The sequence below is a fragment of the Sceloporus occidentalis genome, unplaced genomic scaffold (genome assembly GCF_023333645.1).
Source record: "Sceloporus occidentalis isolate IW3139 unplaced genomic scaffold, rSceOcc1.0.p SCAF_7, whole genome shotgun sequence".
In the NCBI taxonomy this organism is placed as follows: Eukaryota; Metazoa; Chordata; class Lepidosauria; order Squamata; family Phrynosomatidae; genus Sceloporus; species Sceloporus occidentalis.
Genome location: NW_028316987.1, coordinates 96,687,488 through 96,703,876, shown reverse-complemented (window position 1 = coordinate 96,703,876; position 16,389 = coordinate 96,687,488). Strand labels below are relative to the sequence as shown.

At 45.9% G+C, this 16,389-nt stretch overlaps 1 protein-coding gene across 23 annotated transcripts in view; it reads right to left on the bottom strand.

Moving 5' to 3' along the window:
* MAP4 (microtubule associated protein 4) overlaps positions 1-16,389 on the bottom strand; it is a 251,831-nt gene that overhangs the window by 63,974 nt on the left and 171,468 nt on the right. For 22 of the 23 annotated variants that reach the window (XM_089533868.1, XM_089533866.1, XM_089533874.1 and 19 more), the window contains one exon: positions 11,743-15,825. The exons of the other annotated variant lie outside the window; for it this stretch is intronic. In XM_089533868.1, the coding sequence (XP_089389994.1) occupies positions 11,743-15,825 (4,083 nt within the window). The remainder of the gene's footprint in view (positions 1-11,742; positions 15,826-16,389) is intronic. 23 annotated transcript variants of the gene reach the window in all.

Genomic DNA, 16,389 nt, shown 5'->3' with positions numbered 1-16,389 from the left:
GCTGCATGGTATGCGGTAAGCTCCTGCGGCTGTGAGAGGGTTTCTCTGGTCCTTGGCTGAGCGAAGCATTTGCTGGATTTTCTTCGTCAGTTTGTAAACCATTTGCAGGTTGTGCTTCCTCACCACTTTGCCTATTCTGTCTGTGACTCCTTTGATGTATGGTAAAAATACCTTCCCTTTGGGTGGCTGCTTGTCTTCACTTCTCTGGGTTTTTCTGGGCTTGACAGTCCTTCTGATGTCTGAGCTGAAATAACCATTAGCCTGTAGAGCCCGGTCCAAGCGCTTCAGTTCATCTTCCATGAAGTAGGGTTTGCAGATGCGTTTTGCTCGGTCTACCAGTGTTTTGATTGTGCCTCTTTTTTGTCCTGGGTGATGGTTGGAGTTCTTGTGCAGGTATCGGTCTGTGTGTGTAGGTTTTCTGTATACTGTGTGACCCAAACGTTGGTTCGGTTTGCGGATGACTAGAACATCCAAGAATGGCAGTGTTCCTTCCTTTTCTTCTTCCATAGTGAATTGGATGTTGGGGTGGGTGTTGTTCAGATGGTTCAGGAATACAGCCAGGTCTTCTTCTCCATGGCTCCAGATGGTGAAAGTGTCATCCACGTATCGGAACCAAGTTGTGGGCTTTTTCGGTGCTGTTTTCAGGGCTTGCTTTTCAAAGTGTTCCATGTAAAAGCTTGCTATCACCGGGCTTAGAGAGCTCCCCATTGCTACTACATGTCTCTGTTCGTAGAATCCATTGTCCCACTGGAAATAGCTTGTGGTGAGGCAATGTTCAAACAGGGCTGTGATGTCTTCTGCAAAAATCTGTCGGATGAGTATCATGGTGTCCATTATGGGGACTTTGGTGAACAGGCAGACCACATCAAAGCTGATTAATATGCCTCCAGGTTTTAGTTCAAGGTTCTTGATTTTTCCTATGAAGTGAGCTGAGTCCTTGATGTAGTGGGGGGTCTGCCCTATATGGGTTTGTAATTGTGTGGCCAGAAACTTGGCCAAGTCATATGTGGGGGATCCAATGGCACTCACTATGGGTCGGAGTGGAATGGAATCCTTGTGGATCTTGGGAAGTCCATAGAGTCTTGGTGGGAGAACCTCAGATTTGCACAAACTTTGTCTAGTGGTTGGCTGAATTGAGCAGTTTTTGATCAGGGTGTTCGTTTTTCTGGTGATTTTGCTGGTTGGGTCTTGTTTCAGCTTTTTGTATGTTGTAGGATCCAGAAGTTCCTTGATTTTTTGTTTGTATTGTTCTGTATCCATGATTACTGTGGCATTGCCTTTGTCTGCTGGGAGGATGATGATTTCTGGATCCGAATTGAGGTCCTTGATGGCTTTTCTTTCTTTTTTGGTTATGTTGCTGGGAGGTGGTTTTGCCTTGGGCAGAATCCTTGCTGTTTCCTCTCTTATTTCTTCTGCTTCCTCCTCTGGGAGATGGTGGAGGGTGGACCAGGGTCAGGGGTTTCCCAGCAGACAATGAGCACTAATCAAGCAGACAATAGTCCTCTTGTGCAGAGACCCTCACACCCTGAGGACTGCCATCAGCAACCAACAATACACATGCAAATCACTCCTGCCTTTCCAGATCTCACAATATATACAGCCAAGTCCTTTCCAGGCAAACATTCTCTGAAGATGCCAGCCACAAATGCTGGCAAAACCTCAGGGACACATCACAGTCCCTCAGTTGATGGGTTCCAACAGTCCCTTGCAGAAGTGGTAGACCTGGGTCCCTAAGCATCTAATTTAACTCAGACTGTCTTGGGGCAACACTTTATAGCAATCTTCATGTGTGGCTAATGGGCCCCCTGGGCTGGGATGCATCCCCCAGCAGAAAGCCACGAAAAGATGAGTCCTCAAGATTATATAGGGCAGACTCAACAGAAACATAACTGTAGAGGCACAGTCTTCCCATTATATCTGCATAGGAAACTGTGCAAGCAAGTTGCTAAAAGGAAAGTCCTCTCCACATTCTGCTCCCAGGTGCCAGTCAACTCTTACATTTCTTATGCAGTAGACCTATCTATTTGTTAACATTTGGTCTTGCTGACCAGGACTCTAAAACCCACCTGCCATGTAAGAGGGGCCATACTCACAACGGGATGCTCAGCAACATAGGCACTGCTGCTTCCTCCAAGAGGGAAGGGATGCTGCCTTTTCGCGACAGTCCAGCAGTGACAAACCTGGCTCCTTAATTTGCCAGGAGTATTTTTAGACTCCTGAACAGCAGCACACCCCCTCAATTTATCCTACTGCATGTAAAAATATACAGCAACCCACCCTTCCCCTATTCAGACATTTGACTCCTTACATTTAAGTACAGGGTGGAAATCATGTCAGAACTGTGAATCAAGCAGCATAAAGTTGTATACTCCTTTACTTCATGACACTCCCCAATTACCGCCCACCCAGATCGGCTGAACACAAAAGAAGTGAGAGCTCTTGCATGTGGTCTTCAATTACATACAGAGACAAGGCTAAAAACTGGTTATCACCCTTGGATGTCAGCCTTGCCCAGCCCCTAGGGACGGCACGGAAGGCAGCAACTATTCTAACTTCTGAAGGGGATATGAAGGATCCAGGCAATGGAAGAGGTGCTGGTTTTGGGGGAGGGATGGGTGGCGGGTGGAGGTAAGGCCGTCCTAGGGTCATGTCCTGCTATCAGAGAAGCAGGGGCACATGAACAACAAACTCAACAAAAGCAGCAGGGCTGAAATAATGGGAGAGTTCATAGGCTAGGAGCTGAAGAGAAACCCAGCAGGAAGCGAGCTAAGAAAGCGCTGGAAAGGATGCCACAAAGGCTTGACAGAAAAGGAGGTGGGAAGGAGAGATGGGCTGGAGGAACCAGAGCCTCCACACCAATTCACACCAATCCTACTGATAGGAAGGGCTCCAGGCTGTGGTGCACAAAAGGGAGCCAAGGAGACCATAGAGGTACTTTTCAGAGGGATGGAGTGGGGATGTATGGAGATTTTCACTCCCAATCTGAACTATGCAGCCAAATATTTGACCTCTAAGTCTAATACAGGCTGAATCTCCCTTATCTGAAATGCTTGAGACTAGAAGTGTTTGGGATTTTGGATTTTTATTTTTTTTATTTTTGGATTGTGGAATATTTGGATATACAAAATGAGATATCTTGGAGATGGGACCCATGTCTAAGCAGGAAATTAATTTGTGTTTCATATACACCTTATACATATAGCCTGAAAGTAAATGTATACAATTTTAAAAATAATTTTGTGCATGAAACAAAGTCTGTGTACACTGAACCATCAGAAAGCAAAGGTGTCACTATCTCAACTGCCCGTGAAAGTTTGGGGTTTTGGACTACAGTCAGCCCTCCACGTTTGTGGCTTTGGCTTTTACAAATTTGATTATTTATGGATTTGAGGATGGAGCAAGCTTGTTTTCCACTTCTTTAGAGATTAGGACACAGAACAATGGATTCAAGCTACAACAAAAGAGTTCCTACATAAACATTAGGAAGAACTTCCTGAGGGTAAGAGTTGTTCAACAGTGGAAGATGCTGCTGCCTTGGAGAATGGAGGAGTCTCCTTCTTTGGAGGTTTTTAAACATTGGATGGATAGCCATCTGTCCCAGGGAGGGCTTGGATTGGGTCTTCTTGCATGTCAGAATGAGGTTTCACTGGATGGCCCTTGGTGTCTCTCATTCTAGGTTGACTAGCATCTTCTCTCCCCCTCACTACCCACAACAAGATACACAGCTGCAGAGCATCTGAATGAACGGAAGAGCACTTCTGTGCACATGCGGAATGCCCTTCTCTCCTCTCTGATGGAGCATCTCAGGACCTTCTGTTTCCCAGTACCTGTCAGCTAACAATTAAAAGGTGGGATGGCCTATCAGCCCTAAATGTTTCAACTGACTCGAGGCTGGGTGGGTGTGATTCTCATTTGATTTAGATTTGAGGAGGGATTTGATTCTTAGCCTGAAAGGCCATAAAACACACACACACACAAAATGGAGGAATTAAAATCAAAATGTTAAAAAATGTTACCACTAATCAAATGCTAAATGCAGCTGCTTCAGTCTAGAAAGCCTACTCTCGCTCTAGGCATCAAATACCAGTCCAGTAATAATTGAGATGTAACCCAATTAAAATTTCTTTTGGGAAAGGAATGATTCCTGGTTCCCTTTCCCAACCATCTTCATTCTCCCCTCCACTTCACATTTTATCTTAGAAAGTGGTGGCAGGCTAGTATGGAAGAGGCACGCAGCTGAGAAGGGCAGCGTTATTTTTCCCCACTCCCTCGGAAAGAGATCAGCAGTAGTACCAAAGCCCAGTTTTGAGTGGACTGGGAAGAAGAAGCGCAAGGCCATAGGAACTCACACAGGCAAGCAAATGCAAGAGAACCTCGCCCTTGGAAACTTTATGTTAGCCTAGGGTAACTTCAGAATTAATGGCAGCACATGCAGAGGTGGAATTATCCCACAAGTAAGGCCCTTCCCACTAATTCGATTCATTGAAAGGTGGAGTAAGCTCTAGATGTTTATTATTCCCTGCTGTGTGCACTTCAAATATGGTGACCCTCTCCTACGGTTTTCTTGGGAGTTATGATTCACAGGAGATTAGCCCTTGCTTTCCTCTGAGGCTGAGAAAGTATGACTTGCCCAAGGTCACTCCAGGGCAGATGACCAAGCTGGGATTCAACCCCAGGTCTCTCAGAGTGCTAGTCCAACACTTAAACCAAAATACCGCAACGGCTCTGATGGTTTTCTTGACAAGATTTATTCTGAGGTGGTTTGCCACTGTTTTTGTCTGAGGCTAAAAGAGTGTGACTTGCCTAAGATCAACCAATGGGTTTCCATGGCCAAGCGGGGATCTGTCTCCTGGAGTCCTAGTCCAAAACTTACACCAGCCCTCCCCTCCCCTCCTCCATTTTGTCTTCAGCCCCATCCACCACTGTGATGTAGCCCCCTCCTCGAGAACTTCTCTTGCCTTACTTTCCTTTGTAAAGCCAAGAAGTCATCTGGTTAAAAAAAGAAAATCTTATGTTAACCAGTTGAAAGGATGATTGCTATAGACCAGTAATGCAGAAGTCAAGTCCTATTCAGTGGGCCTTCCCTATACATAGTGTTTAGGATTACTGCTAAAACAACTGCCTCTCCTGGGCCTAAAATAGCTAGGGAGTGGATATATAGAAAAAATGCTTGCCTCCGAAGAGCTTTAAACAACAACAACAACAACGGGGACGGGGCAGTGGAAGTTGGCCCTCTGAGGTCCCCACCATCCTGAATAAATGCACTTGGGCTTCTAATCTTATCCACATTGTTGAGCAGCCTCCTTGTTAATGAAATGATCAGTTTCCTCCTCCATATATATCTAGGGAGCTTCTCACATGAGGAAAGGAAGCAGAAGTTCAGCTGGATAGTAGTTCCTTTCTACGCGCCTTACCACATGATGGCATAGTACAGTGAGCCCTTCCCTTATGTGGGGGATCTGTTCCACATATGGTTATACTCGTGCCCCATTGGAAACAATGGGGCACGTGCTTGCAGCACACCATGCAGCATTTTCCGAATTGCCACGCAGCTTCAGTGTAAGCTTGAACCCATGTACGGTGCACCCGTGTATAGCATGGGCGCACTGTACTTCAGTTCTCTTTCCACGGGAGACTGTTGTAAAAATGAGTCTTTTTTTTTCTATCTAGCTGAAAAAATCTGTTTGACAAAAGACTCACTTTTACGACCATCTCCTGAGGGAAGAGAACTGAAGCACTACAGTGTCATGCAGTAAGGCACATAGAAAGGCACTACTATTTGGCTGCGCTTCCATACGATAAGCTCCTACATCGTTGTATGGGAGCCAGCATGGTGTAGTGTGCGTGTGTGTGTGTGTGTGAGAGAGAGAGTGCTGGACTAGGTCTCCAGGAGACATTCCCCATTCAGACCCTAGCAGAAGGCCACTATCAGTTGGAACCAACTGGAAAAGCAACAAAGGAATTCCAAGGCAGACTCTACTGGATTCTGCTTGGGTCCAGGGTGCTTGGCACTCAGAAGGTCTGGACCTTCGCCAGAGCAAAATGCTACCTCGGCACACCAGGATCCCAAGCCGCCAGCTCCCACCCACACTAGCCTCGTGTTTCGGGGTGGGGGTTGCTTTACTTCTCAAGCAAGTACTTTTCTTCTGTTCCAAGGCTTTGAAAAGGCTTTCAAAACCAACAGTTTTCTAAGAAAGAGCCCTCCCTTTGCACTTGTTTCTAAGGCAACAGCACCTTCCCAGATGACAAAGTGCTCCCTGACGAACCCAAGAGGCACGTGCAACTGCTAATGAAGTCTCCCCATCGCCAGCCGGAGCCAGAAAGGCCGATCCGGACCACAGGAGACATCTGAGGGCAAGAGCAGAGGAACTCCTACAGGAGATTTCATACTCAAGACCTCTGCCTCATCAACAGACACAGGTGACTGTTTCTAGAAACACGGAACCAATAATTAGGGATTAGAGGGTGGCAATCAAGGTTAGATTTTGGTAGAGATGGGAGAAAGCACAGAAGGCAGTTCACTGGGAAATCTTCGTAGAGCCATAAGCACAGCACATGTTACTAGGCAGCCAGTGTGTTACAGTGATTTGAGTGCTGGACTAGGACTCCAGGAGATTCACTTGGACAAGTCACACTTTCTCAGCCCCAAAGGAAGGCAATAGCAAGTCACCTTGGAAGAAACCATTCTGAGAAAACCCCATGATAGGGTTGCCATAAAGTTAAAGGCACATAGTAACTATGGTCCAAAACTCAGTGCAGAAATAATCTAGTCTGAGATTGCTTGAATTGCCCAGGCTCAGTGCTAGGGAATTCTGGGGACTGTAATTGTGTGAGACATTTAGCTCTCTCTATCAGAGAGCAATGGGGCCACAATAAACTACAATACCTAGGATTCCCTAGCACTGAGCAAAGGCAGTTAAAGTGGTCTCAATCTGGATTATTTCTGCAGTGTGTTTTGGACTTATGTCACTCAAACTCAAAACGGGTTTAGGATTTATTCTGGGGTTTGAAGACATATTCAATGTGATATTTTAATGCTCCATTTATTTATGTTTTTGTATTATACTGCACTTTTTTTGATGACCTATGGTCATGTACAATAAATGATCTATCTATCTATCTATCTATCTATCTATCTATCTATCTATCTATCTATCTGTCTATCTGTCTATCTGTCTATCTGTCTATCTGTCTACCTGTCTATCTATCATCTATCTATCTATCTATCTATCTATCTATCTATCTCAACACAATGAAAAAATCATCAACTTATATGCACTCAGACAGACATATATACACATACACTGCTCTTACATGACCACAAACCAGTCTCTCGTACAAAGACTACTTAGTCTTCTTAGCTTTCACCATGGATGAGACTCAAGATGCTCCCACACCATTCACCACCCCCTGAAAATAATGTTCTGGAAACACTCCCCATGGCTAGAGCACTGCTCTTGAGGCAGGAGAGCTTACAGGAAAGCGAAACATCCTTCTTTCACCCCAAGGATTCTGCATTAAGATTGCCAGAGATGGGGAGGAGGGAGAACCATCTCAGCCGATGGAGGCTCAGGAGGAGGAGGAGGAAGAGGAGGAGGAGGAGACAGACTTCTTATCCTTGACAAGTAGGTTATTCTTGTCTAATGGCCAGAACCCCTATCTCATCTGTTTTTAAAGCACAACCCCCTCCACAGCAACAACAAAAGCAACCGAGAACCACAAATATCAGCCTGCTTGGACCAACGCTGCTTACTGCCCTGCTTGTCCATAGAATCCTCGAGTTGGAAGAGACCACAAAAACTATCCAGTCCAATCCTCTTCTACCATGCAGGAACTCACAATCAAAACAACCCATGTGACAGATGGCCTCCAAAGAAGGAGACTCCACCATCTTCCAAAGGAGTGTGCACCTCTGTCAAACAGCTCTTACCATCAGGAAGTTTCTCCTGAGATTTAGGTGGAATCTCTTTTCCTGCAGTTTGCATCCATCATTCTGTGTCTTAGTTTCTGGAGCAGCAGAAAACAAGCTTGCTCCATCCTCAATGTGACATCCCTTCAACTATTTAAACAGGGCTACATATCATCTCTTAACCATCTCTTCTCCAGGCTAAACATACCCAGCTTCTCCCTAAGACGTTCCTCATAAGGCATGGTTTCTAAACCTTCCACCATTTTAGTTGCCCCCCCCCTTTGAACACACTCTCAATAATAATAATAATAATAATAATAATAATAATAATAATATAGATTATTTATACCTCCCGCCTCTCCCACAGATTGCGCCGGGATTACAACCTTAAAAGACACTTAGTACAATTTACAATAAATACAACAATAAAATACTAACACTGAATTTACCAACAATTTTTTGAATTGTTTTGCCCAGAACTGGACACAATATTCCAGGTGGGGCCTGACCAAAGCAGAATAGAGGGGCACTATTACTTCCCTTGGTCTGGATACTATACTTCTATTGATGCAACCAAGAATTATGTTAGCTTTCTTGGTTGCCACGTCACACTGCTGACTCCTGTTCAGTTTGTGATCTACTTGTTCTTCTCATGCTCACGTTAAACACCCTCCTAACACTTGTGACCATCCTGAACCCCCCGCTCCCAGCCACTGCATCCTTAGGTCCATACAATCTGAAAGACCCTATCTGTCCCCATACAAGCTAGCCCAAGTTTTAGCACCATCTTCACAAGCACATTTGTTGAAGAGATGGGAGACAAGGCCTTCTTGGTGGCTGCTCCCAGGCTATAGGACTCCTTGCCAAAGGAGACTAGGATGTCCCCCTTCCTGCTCCCCTTCTGCCAGCAGGTAAAGACCTTACTATTTGGACAAGTATTTCATGACTAAGTGGGTACATGGAAAGGTCTTCAACCAGCTTCATGTGCAGCTTTATTAATATGATAGCTCATTTAATTACTTTTTGATGTTTTAACAGAGGAGCTAATTTAGATATTTGTAACTTTTTAATTAGTATTTTCAAAAATTTGTGTATCTTCTTTGAATTCATGTGAGCCTTCTTGGGCCCTGAAAAGACAGGACATCCATTAAACAAATAAAATAATAAACATGTAAATAAACAGATTCTTAATGTAACCCTTCACTTTCCCAAAGAATGGAGAGGCTGTTCCTCATCTGGGGCATATTCTTCAGGGGAAGGCACAGTTTTGCTACAGATAGTAAAACAAATTCCAAGCATTAAATGTAGAACTCAGGCAACTGGGCTTCTGCAAAGGACTCCTTTGCAGGTGGGAACCTGTGAAACAAGTGGGCCTCTTGGTGTACAATACACTGTTTGCAACCCAACTACCTGTGCTAGTTGCTCATTTTTAAAATCTTATTTATTTAAAAACTCTAAGTACAAGCAAGAAGAGCAGGCCGAAAAGCCCCAGAGTAACAAAAAACAGGATAAAATCAGTATCACTGTATAAAGACTATACTGCAGTATTAAAATATCATCAGGAATGATCATTTATTTTATCAGAGTGCACTGTTCCAAATGTTTCCATGAGTTGAGGGAGCTTGTTTCTATGTGTTGCTGTGATTATTACTATAGCTAATTAAAAGAAGCCAAATTTCTATAAAGCTGTCTATGTCTCTATTCAGTTGTTTATGCAGTTGAGCCTCTCTTATCTGAAATTCTCGGGACCAGAAGTGTTCTTGATTTTGCAAAACCTGTATTTGCATATAGGTAAAGAATGAGCTATCTTGGAGATAGGACCCAAGCCTAAAAACAAAATTCATTTATGTTTCTTATACACCTTAGACACGTAGCCTGAAGGTAATTTTATACACAGTATTTCTAATAATTTTGTGCAGGAAACAAAGCTTGTGTACACTGAACCATGAGAAAACAAAGGTGTCACTAGGTCAGCTACCGTTAAAGAAGTTTTGGGTCTTGGAGTATTTTGGATTTTAGCATTCTGGATAAAGGGGACTCAACCTGTATGCTAGCTTTTCCAATACAACAAGATCTCAAACCTTAGCAAAGCAATTTCTTCATTAAAGCCTGCCTTTTCTCTTTTGCAGCAGCCTTCAAGGTACACTCACACCCCTTTTTAATACAGAAGATTCCAAGGAGGAAGAAACAGTGTGAAAAAGAAAAGCCCCAGTTCAATGAAATGTACTGTAATTTGCACCCTCATGCAGCAAACACACACACCCTACCTCTCAGGAGGCACATCGGCATGCAGCAGAGAACAGCACTCCCACCAAAATAGAACCACTTTACGGGTTACGCAACCCTCATGAATGATACACAACATCTCACAATCCAAAGCAACAAAACATCCAAGCTAGCATGACTCAAACTTTTAAAATGCAAGAGTCTTCCATGAAAGTTGATGCTACAAACTCTCCAATGAATGGCACCAACTCATCAGATAACCTGTGGGGTGCTGCAGAAATCTTCTGGATGGGGCACGAAAGTCCATGTTAAACAACCAACTGGCAATGTTCTCCATTAAGTAACGTCTCCTGTAACATAGTCTACAGTTGGCCCTCCACATTTGAAGCTTTGACTTTTGTGGATTTGATTATTTGCAGATTTGATTAATAAGTTCTCTCTAGGAAGTCCTCCAGTTCAATTCTGCTGGAAACTGACCATAGAGTTGTGCCAGAGGACTTAGAGGTTACTACTGAAAACACTTTTCTAGGCATCTGTAGGCCCTCCAGCTGATTCTATGGTCAATCTTTGGCAGATACCGACCATAGAGTTGCACCAGAGGACCTGGAGATTACTAGAGAGGTGGTCTCTCAGGTTAAAAAATAGTTGCTTTTTTAATTTGTGGGTTTCCCACTTTCATGAGGGTCCTGTGCCCCCCACCCCAGTGAATGTGGAGGGCCAACTGTACAACTTGGGGGGGGGGGTAATCAAGTCATATATTATAGAGAAAAACATTATCTCCAATATAGCTGAAAAATGGACACAGCAGCCTGATGCATGACAACACAGTTATTTAGGAGATACATATATATATATATGGGATTAAATGTGGCTTAAACCACATTTGTGTTGGTGCCTTTTTATTTGAATACAAGCTGGAACAGACACTTCTGAAGTTATGCAGAATGCACATCCCTTGACTGTGTATCTCATCTAGGGAAGATTGTCTCCTCCCTGCAAGGTTCATCACTTTATTTTCAGAGGGATACTTGGATGTGATTTCTAAAGAACTCCCTCTTCCACACATATCCCACAAGGGCCTCTAAAATACTTCTATATAGCTGCATTCCATGTGGTTGCACCCCACTCTCCATGTGGCTCAACAAGCCTATATGGCCAAAAGGGAAGTCTGATGAGTTCAGGCTTTGGTCTATGATCTTGGGGTTGTGTCTTATTAGCAGAAGACCTGAATGCACCAAGACCTCAGTCTCAGGTAGAGGGAAGACTTCATGAAATGAGGTCTCAAAAAGCTCCCAGTCTGTAACGCCAGTGAGTAGGTGTACCAAATACATAAACAAGGAGAAGCACACAAATAGCAGCGACGGAGTTTGGCTTACAATGTCAGTTCTTCAAAATCTGGCCATTAGCATCGTGAAAACAGGCAAGCAGAATCAAACAGGCTCTTTGGGGGGGAAACAGCCAAGACACAGTCATGCCAGCTACCGTTTGTGCGCCGGTCGCAGGATTAACAGTTAGATGCTCATGCCAACCCAACAACAAGGAGCAAATTCCCACACACAAGCTGTAGTATGCATTATTGCTGGCAGGCCACAGTTGCAAACACACACCTTTCTCTTGCCTTTGCAGGGAGGGACTGTCTGGTTTGGTCGGCCTTCTCCTGCCCGGCTCTTGCGCAGTGACTCTCAGCAAAGGAGGAGGAAGCCCCCGTGACTTGGTGGGTCTCATGTAGCCTTTCATTTGCGGAGGGGCTTTGGCTTTTGCCTCTTTCTTGCCCCCTTTCGCTACTTGGTCACCCTGAAGCAAGGTTGCACTCTCCCCAGCCTCAGGCTTAGAACTTTGTGCCTCCTGCAGCTCAAGCGCCTCCTTCGGGTGACTGGCTTCCTCCTTGCTGGTTGCCTGGGCTGGTGCGGTGATCTTTGGCTTGTTCGCATCGTCAGGCTGCAGATGCTCAGAAAGGTCTCTGGGTTTATCAGCAGAAGCTGCTTCCTCCATGGGGACATCCTCCAGTGTCTTATCTGCCCGTGGCTTACTTCCTAAACCATCCAGACATCCAGAGGCCCTCTCTTCAGCTGCTCCTTTGTTGCTTTCTGCTAAAGTCACCACCTCAGCACTACCACCTACCAGTGCAGCCGTCAGGGCCTCAAGGGTGGCAGCTTCTTTCTTGTTCTCCCAAAGGGATGGCAACTCCACAGAGGGGATGTTGGTTCCTCCTCCAACAAAGCTGCCTCCTTCTGTTCCAGCATCCATCTTTGGTACCCTTTCCACTGGCGGTTTCGTCAAACTAAATCCGGACTCTTGTGTTGCACCCAGGAGTTTCATTCCTCCACCTTCTGCGGAAACAGAGCAGATAGCTGGATCTTTTCCTGATCCGACATCTGGTGTGAGAAGTTGATCAGATGGAGGTCGCTTACTTCTCTTCCTCTTCTCCCTGGTTTCATCACCCGCTTTTATCAAAAGGGAAGCCTCTACCATAGCCTCTGTACCTTCAAGATTTGTCAAATTTACTTGCAGCTCCTGCTGATCCTTCTGGTCACCTTTGTTGGCATCCTTAGGTATTTCAGGAGGAAACGGTTGCCCCTTGCTTAGCTCACCAACCAACCTGCCTTCTAGGAAGGGGCACCCCAATCCTTGAACTGCTTCCTCAGGACTGCCAGATGGAGCAAAGGGTTCAAAAAAGCGTGCTGCATCTTCCTCCCAATGCACCTGATGCCCTGGGGGAAGGCTCTTGATATTTCTGTTTTCATCCACAAACTCTGTTTCTCCCACAGGATATGCCAGTCCAGGCCCTTTGCTTGGTTCTGCCTTTGCTTGAAGAGCAATGGACTGCATGGGGCTGCTTACAGCCTTTTTGTTTTTCCGGTCACTGCCCCGTTTCGTGGGTCTTGAGGTGGGATCCTGCTTATTTGCAACTTCTGAACCACCTGATCTTCCTTCCTTTTTGCTTCTAGGTGAAGAGCATTCTTTCAATTTGGCCTCCCTCTCAGCTTCCAAAACTATACCTGCTTCCTCCTTGGCTCCTAAAACAAAATATTTTTCCAAACAAGGCTCATCTTTTCTGCTTTCCTCCTTTTTTGCCACTACAGGCAGTTCGCCAAAAGACACAACAGGGGCTGGACCAGCAGTGTTTGCCTCCTTTAAGCGATGATCTAATCCTTTGGTCTTGCCTTCCTCAGTTGTAGCCATCTCATGATACACAGTAGCCGGCCTAACCAGCTCTGGCTTTGCCTCCAAAATGCTATGAAATTGGGGGCCTTGCCCTTCACTGTTCAGCTTCTTTGGCACTTCTGCCACCAACTCAGGGTGCAATGTCAGGGGGTCTATTAAGTTCTCCACATCATACTTTTGCTTGCCTTCCTGCCCTTTATCAGTGAAAGGTGCCGCTTTGGTTTTAGACATCAGCTCTGACTCCGAATTGAGCCTTTCCCGATTGGAGGCGGGCAGCTGCTCAGAAGGACTGCTGTCTGTAGCTACGCTCAAGTCCTCAGTCTTCTTTCCTCCATCTTTTTCTGTCTGTTTTGCAGCAGGAAGCTGTGCATGACTGCTTCCTAACTGTTCCAGAAATGGGGCACCCCCAGATATTTGGTCTTTAGCAGCAGAACTGATGTCTTTAGTTATCTCAGAACTCTTGGTGGGCTTGCTCATACCAGACGTTTCCAGGAGGAATGGCTGTTCTGGGGGGCTTTTCTCAGACTTCTTGCTTTTCCCATCACTGCTCCTCTTTTTGGGTTTGCTTTCTGGCAACAGTGATGTAGGGTCTGGGATGATGGGACTCTCTAAAGCATGAAGCCCCTTGCCTGTGTCCAATGAAACAGTTCCCTTTGCCTGGGCAACCGCCTCAAGAAGTGCAGGATGGTCAGCTTCTTTGCCTGGTGCTTCCAAAATAAAGGGGTATGCTGAGAGAGGGAAGTCAACCCTGTCAATAGATCTAGTGGGAGCCTTCGACACCTTTTCCATCCCAGTCGCTGTTGCAATGTTTTGCAGCTTTGCCATATCTCCAGAAGTTTCCAAAGACTGGCTGGCAGTGAAGGGGTCAGTCCCTGCTCTCTTGTGGTCTGTTCTCTCTCTAGCATGTTCAGGACTGCCACCTTCAGTTTGAAGGTGCCCTGAGCTATTCCCCGCTTCCAGGAAAAATTGGGCTCTCCTGCTTTTCCCTTCACTACTTCTTTTCTTAGATTTCTCTACCAGCCCTCCAGAGCCAAGAACTGTTTTATTCTCCACCACATTGGAGAAGCCTGCCTCTATGCTTCTGGCTGCCCATTCAGATTCTTCAGCACTTGGTGCCTTTCTGGAATCGGCCTTGCCCTCCAAAAGGAGCGGTTGATGATTTTTAGTTCTCTTGCTTTTCCCGTCATTGCCCCTCTTTTTGGGCTGGTCATTCCCTAGCTTGGGCAAGGGCCCAGCTGGCTGGTCCAAAGGACAGGAGCAGGCTCCCTTGTTCATATCAGTGAAAGGTGCTTTTGGGCTGTCAATGGGCTGTGCAGGAAGAAGGGGTTTTGCTGGGCTGGACTGAGTTTCCAAGGAAGGGAGAGTTTCTGCTGGACCTAACTCAAGCTTTTCACTTTGGGCTGGACTGCTCTCCTTTGCATTTGCTGACAAAAGCACCTCAGTGGGGCCTGACTCTGGCAGAGGCTCTGAAGCAACAAGGCGTCTGTCCTTGCCTTTATCAGAGGAACCTCCTCCTTTGGTTGACTCAATGGTCTGGGCTTCAGCAAGGGATTTGGCAACTTCTTTGCCAATCCCTTCATTCTTTTCCTCTTTCTTTGGCTTCATGGCCAAGCCTTCCCCACAAGGAGCTGGGGCCACCTTCTGACTTGTAACCTGAGGCATTGCAGACCTGACCTCAACTTCTCTGCTTACCATGGCTCTGGGTTTCAAATCAGAGCAGAGGTCCTTGAGAGGCGGTCTCCCTGACTCCATGCTTTTCACTTCCACAGAGCTGGCCTGCACTGGTGGAGAGGTAGGGCTTCTTTGCTTATTCTGCTGTGCTTGGTGTTTCCGCTCCTCTTCAGAAGATTCCCCCCATTTGCTTTTCAACAGCAACATTAAGCTGTCATCACTCATCACTTCCACTCCGCCGAAGTCTCCTGCTTTTGCATCCAGCCCTAGTTGAGAGGGGCCTTCCATCTGCAGGGTAGGTTTTCCTTTTGCAGGAACAGAGGTGAGGCTCTGAACATCTCCTCTGAGCACTGAAGACGCCTCCTTCCCAAGAATTTCTGTGGAAGCGCTGAAGAATCCCTTCATGCTCTCATGGGGCTCAGGCAGAGGGAGCTCAGCTTTGTGGGGTTCAGGTGCACATGGAGCTTGCAGCCTTTCAGAGTTGCTGTCCATGATCTCTGCCACCCTCACCTGCTGGCTCCTCTTTTGTTTTGGCTTCTTTTTCTTCTTCTTCAATGCTGCCGAAGCTTCCAAGTCCCAGCCCTCCCTCAAAACGGGGACCTCTCCAAACTCAAATGGCTGGCTAGCTGCCTTCCTTGGAGAAGCTTTGCTGCGAGGGGATGTCCCAGCAATATAGCCATACTCTGCCATGGAAAAGGGATCTTCTCCTCCTCGGTCTTGACTCTTCTGAGATGGGAAACCTACAAGAAGTTCTTCCGGGGCATCTGATGCAGTCACTCGGGCAGGTTTTGTTCTGCTGAACCTGTGGTGGTCACTGGATTTGTTAGCTTGTCTTATTTGGGCAGGAGGGAGACCTGGAATACAGGAAGTTTGCTCAAGTACCAGAGCAATTCCTCACCAAGAGTAACTGCATTAAGAGCCCCATGGTCCACAGCAGCATGGACAATTCCATTTATGCCCCCCCACAAGCTACAGCCCTCCCCCCAGAGCACTCTGAAAGACTCCTATTCATTCAAAATGGTGACCATAAGCAACGTTATGGCACTTCCTGTAGCCATTTTGAGAACTAGTCCAATAAAAACAGAGACACTTGTAGGTGCTAAGATGCTTTATGGGGCTGGGCATGTTTTTACATGCTTTGTAGGCTCTCTGTGCAAGTCTGGGGCAAAACCCAACAAAAATAACACCAAAATCTTTCTTTTAAAACAGGGAGTTGGGGGTTTCAAAGGCCACAGAAGGGAGCCACAGGCAGCCTTTTATTCCCTCCTGGCAAAGGCAACCTGAAGAAGCATTAACTCCCACCTTAACTTATCATTTGGGCAGATGGGAAAGGTATTAACCCATTGTATTTTACACTACATCTCTCTCTGCTAGTACCAATATATCACACAATATGGCCAAAAAGTCTGAAGAGTTTT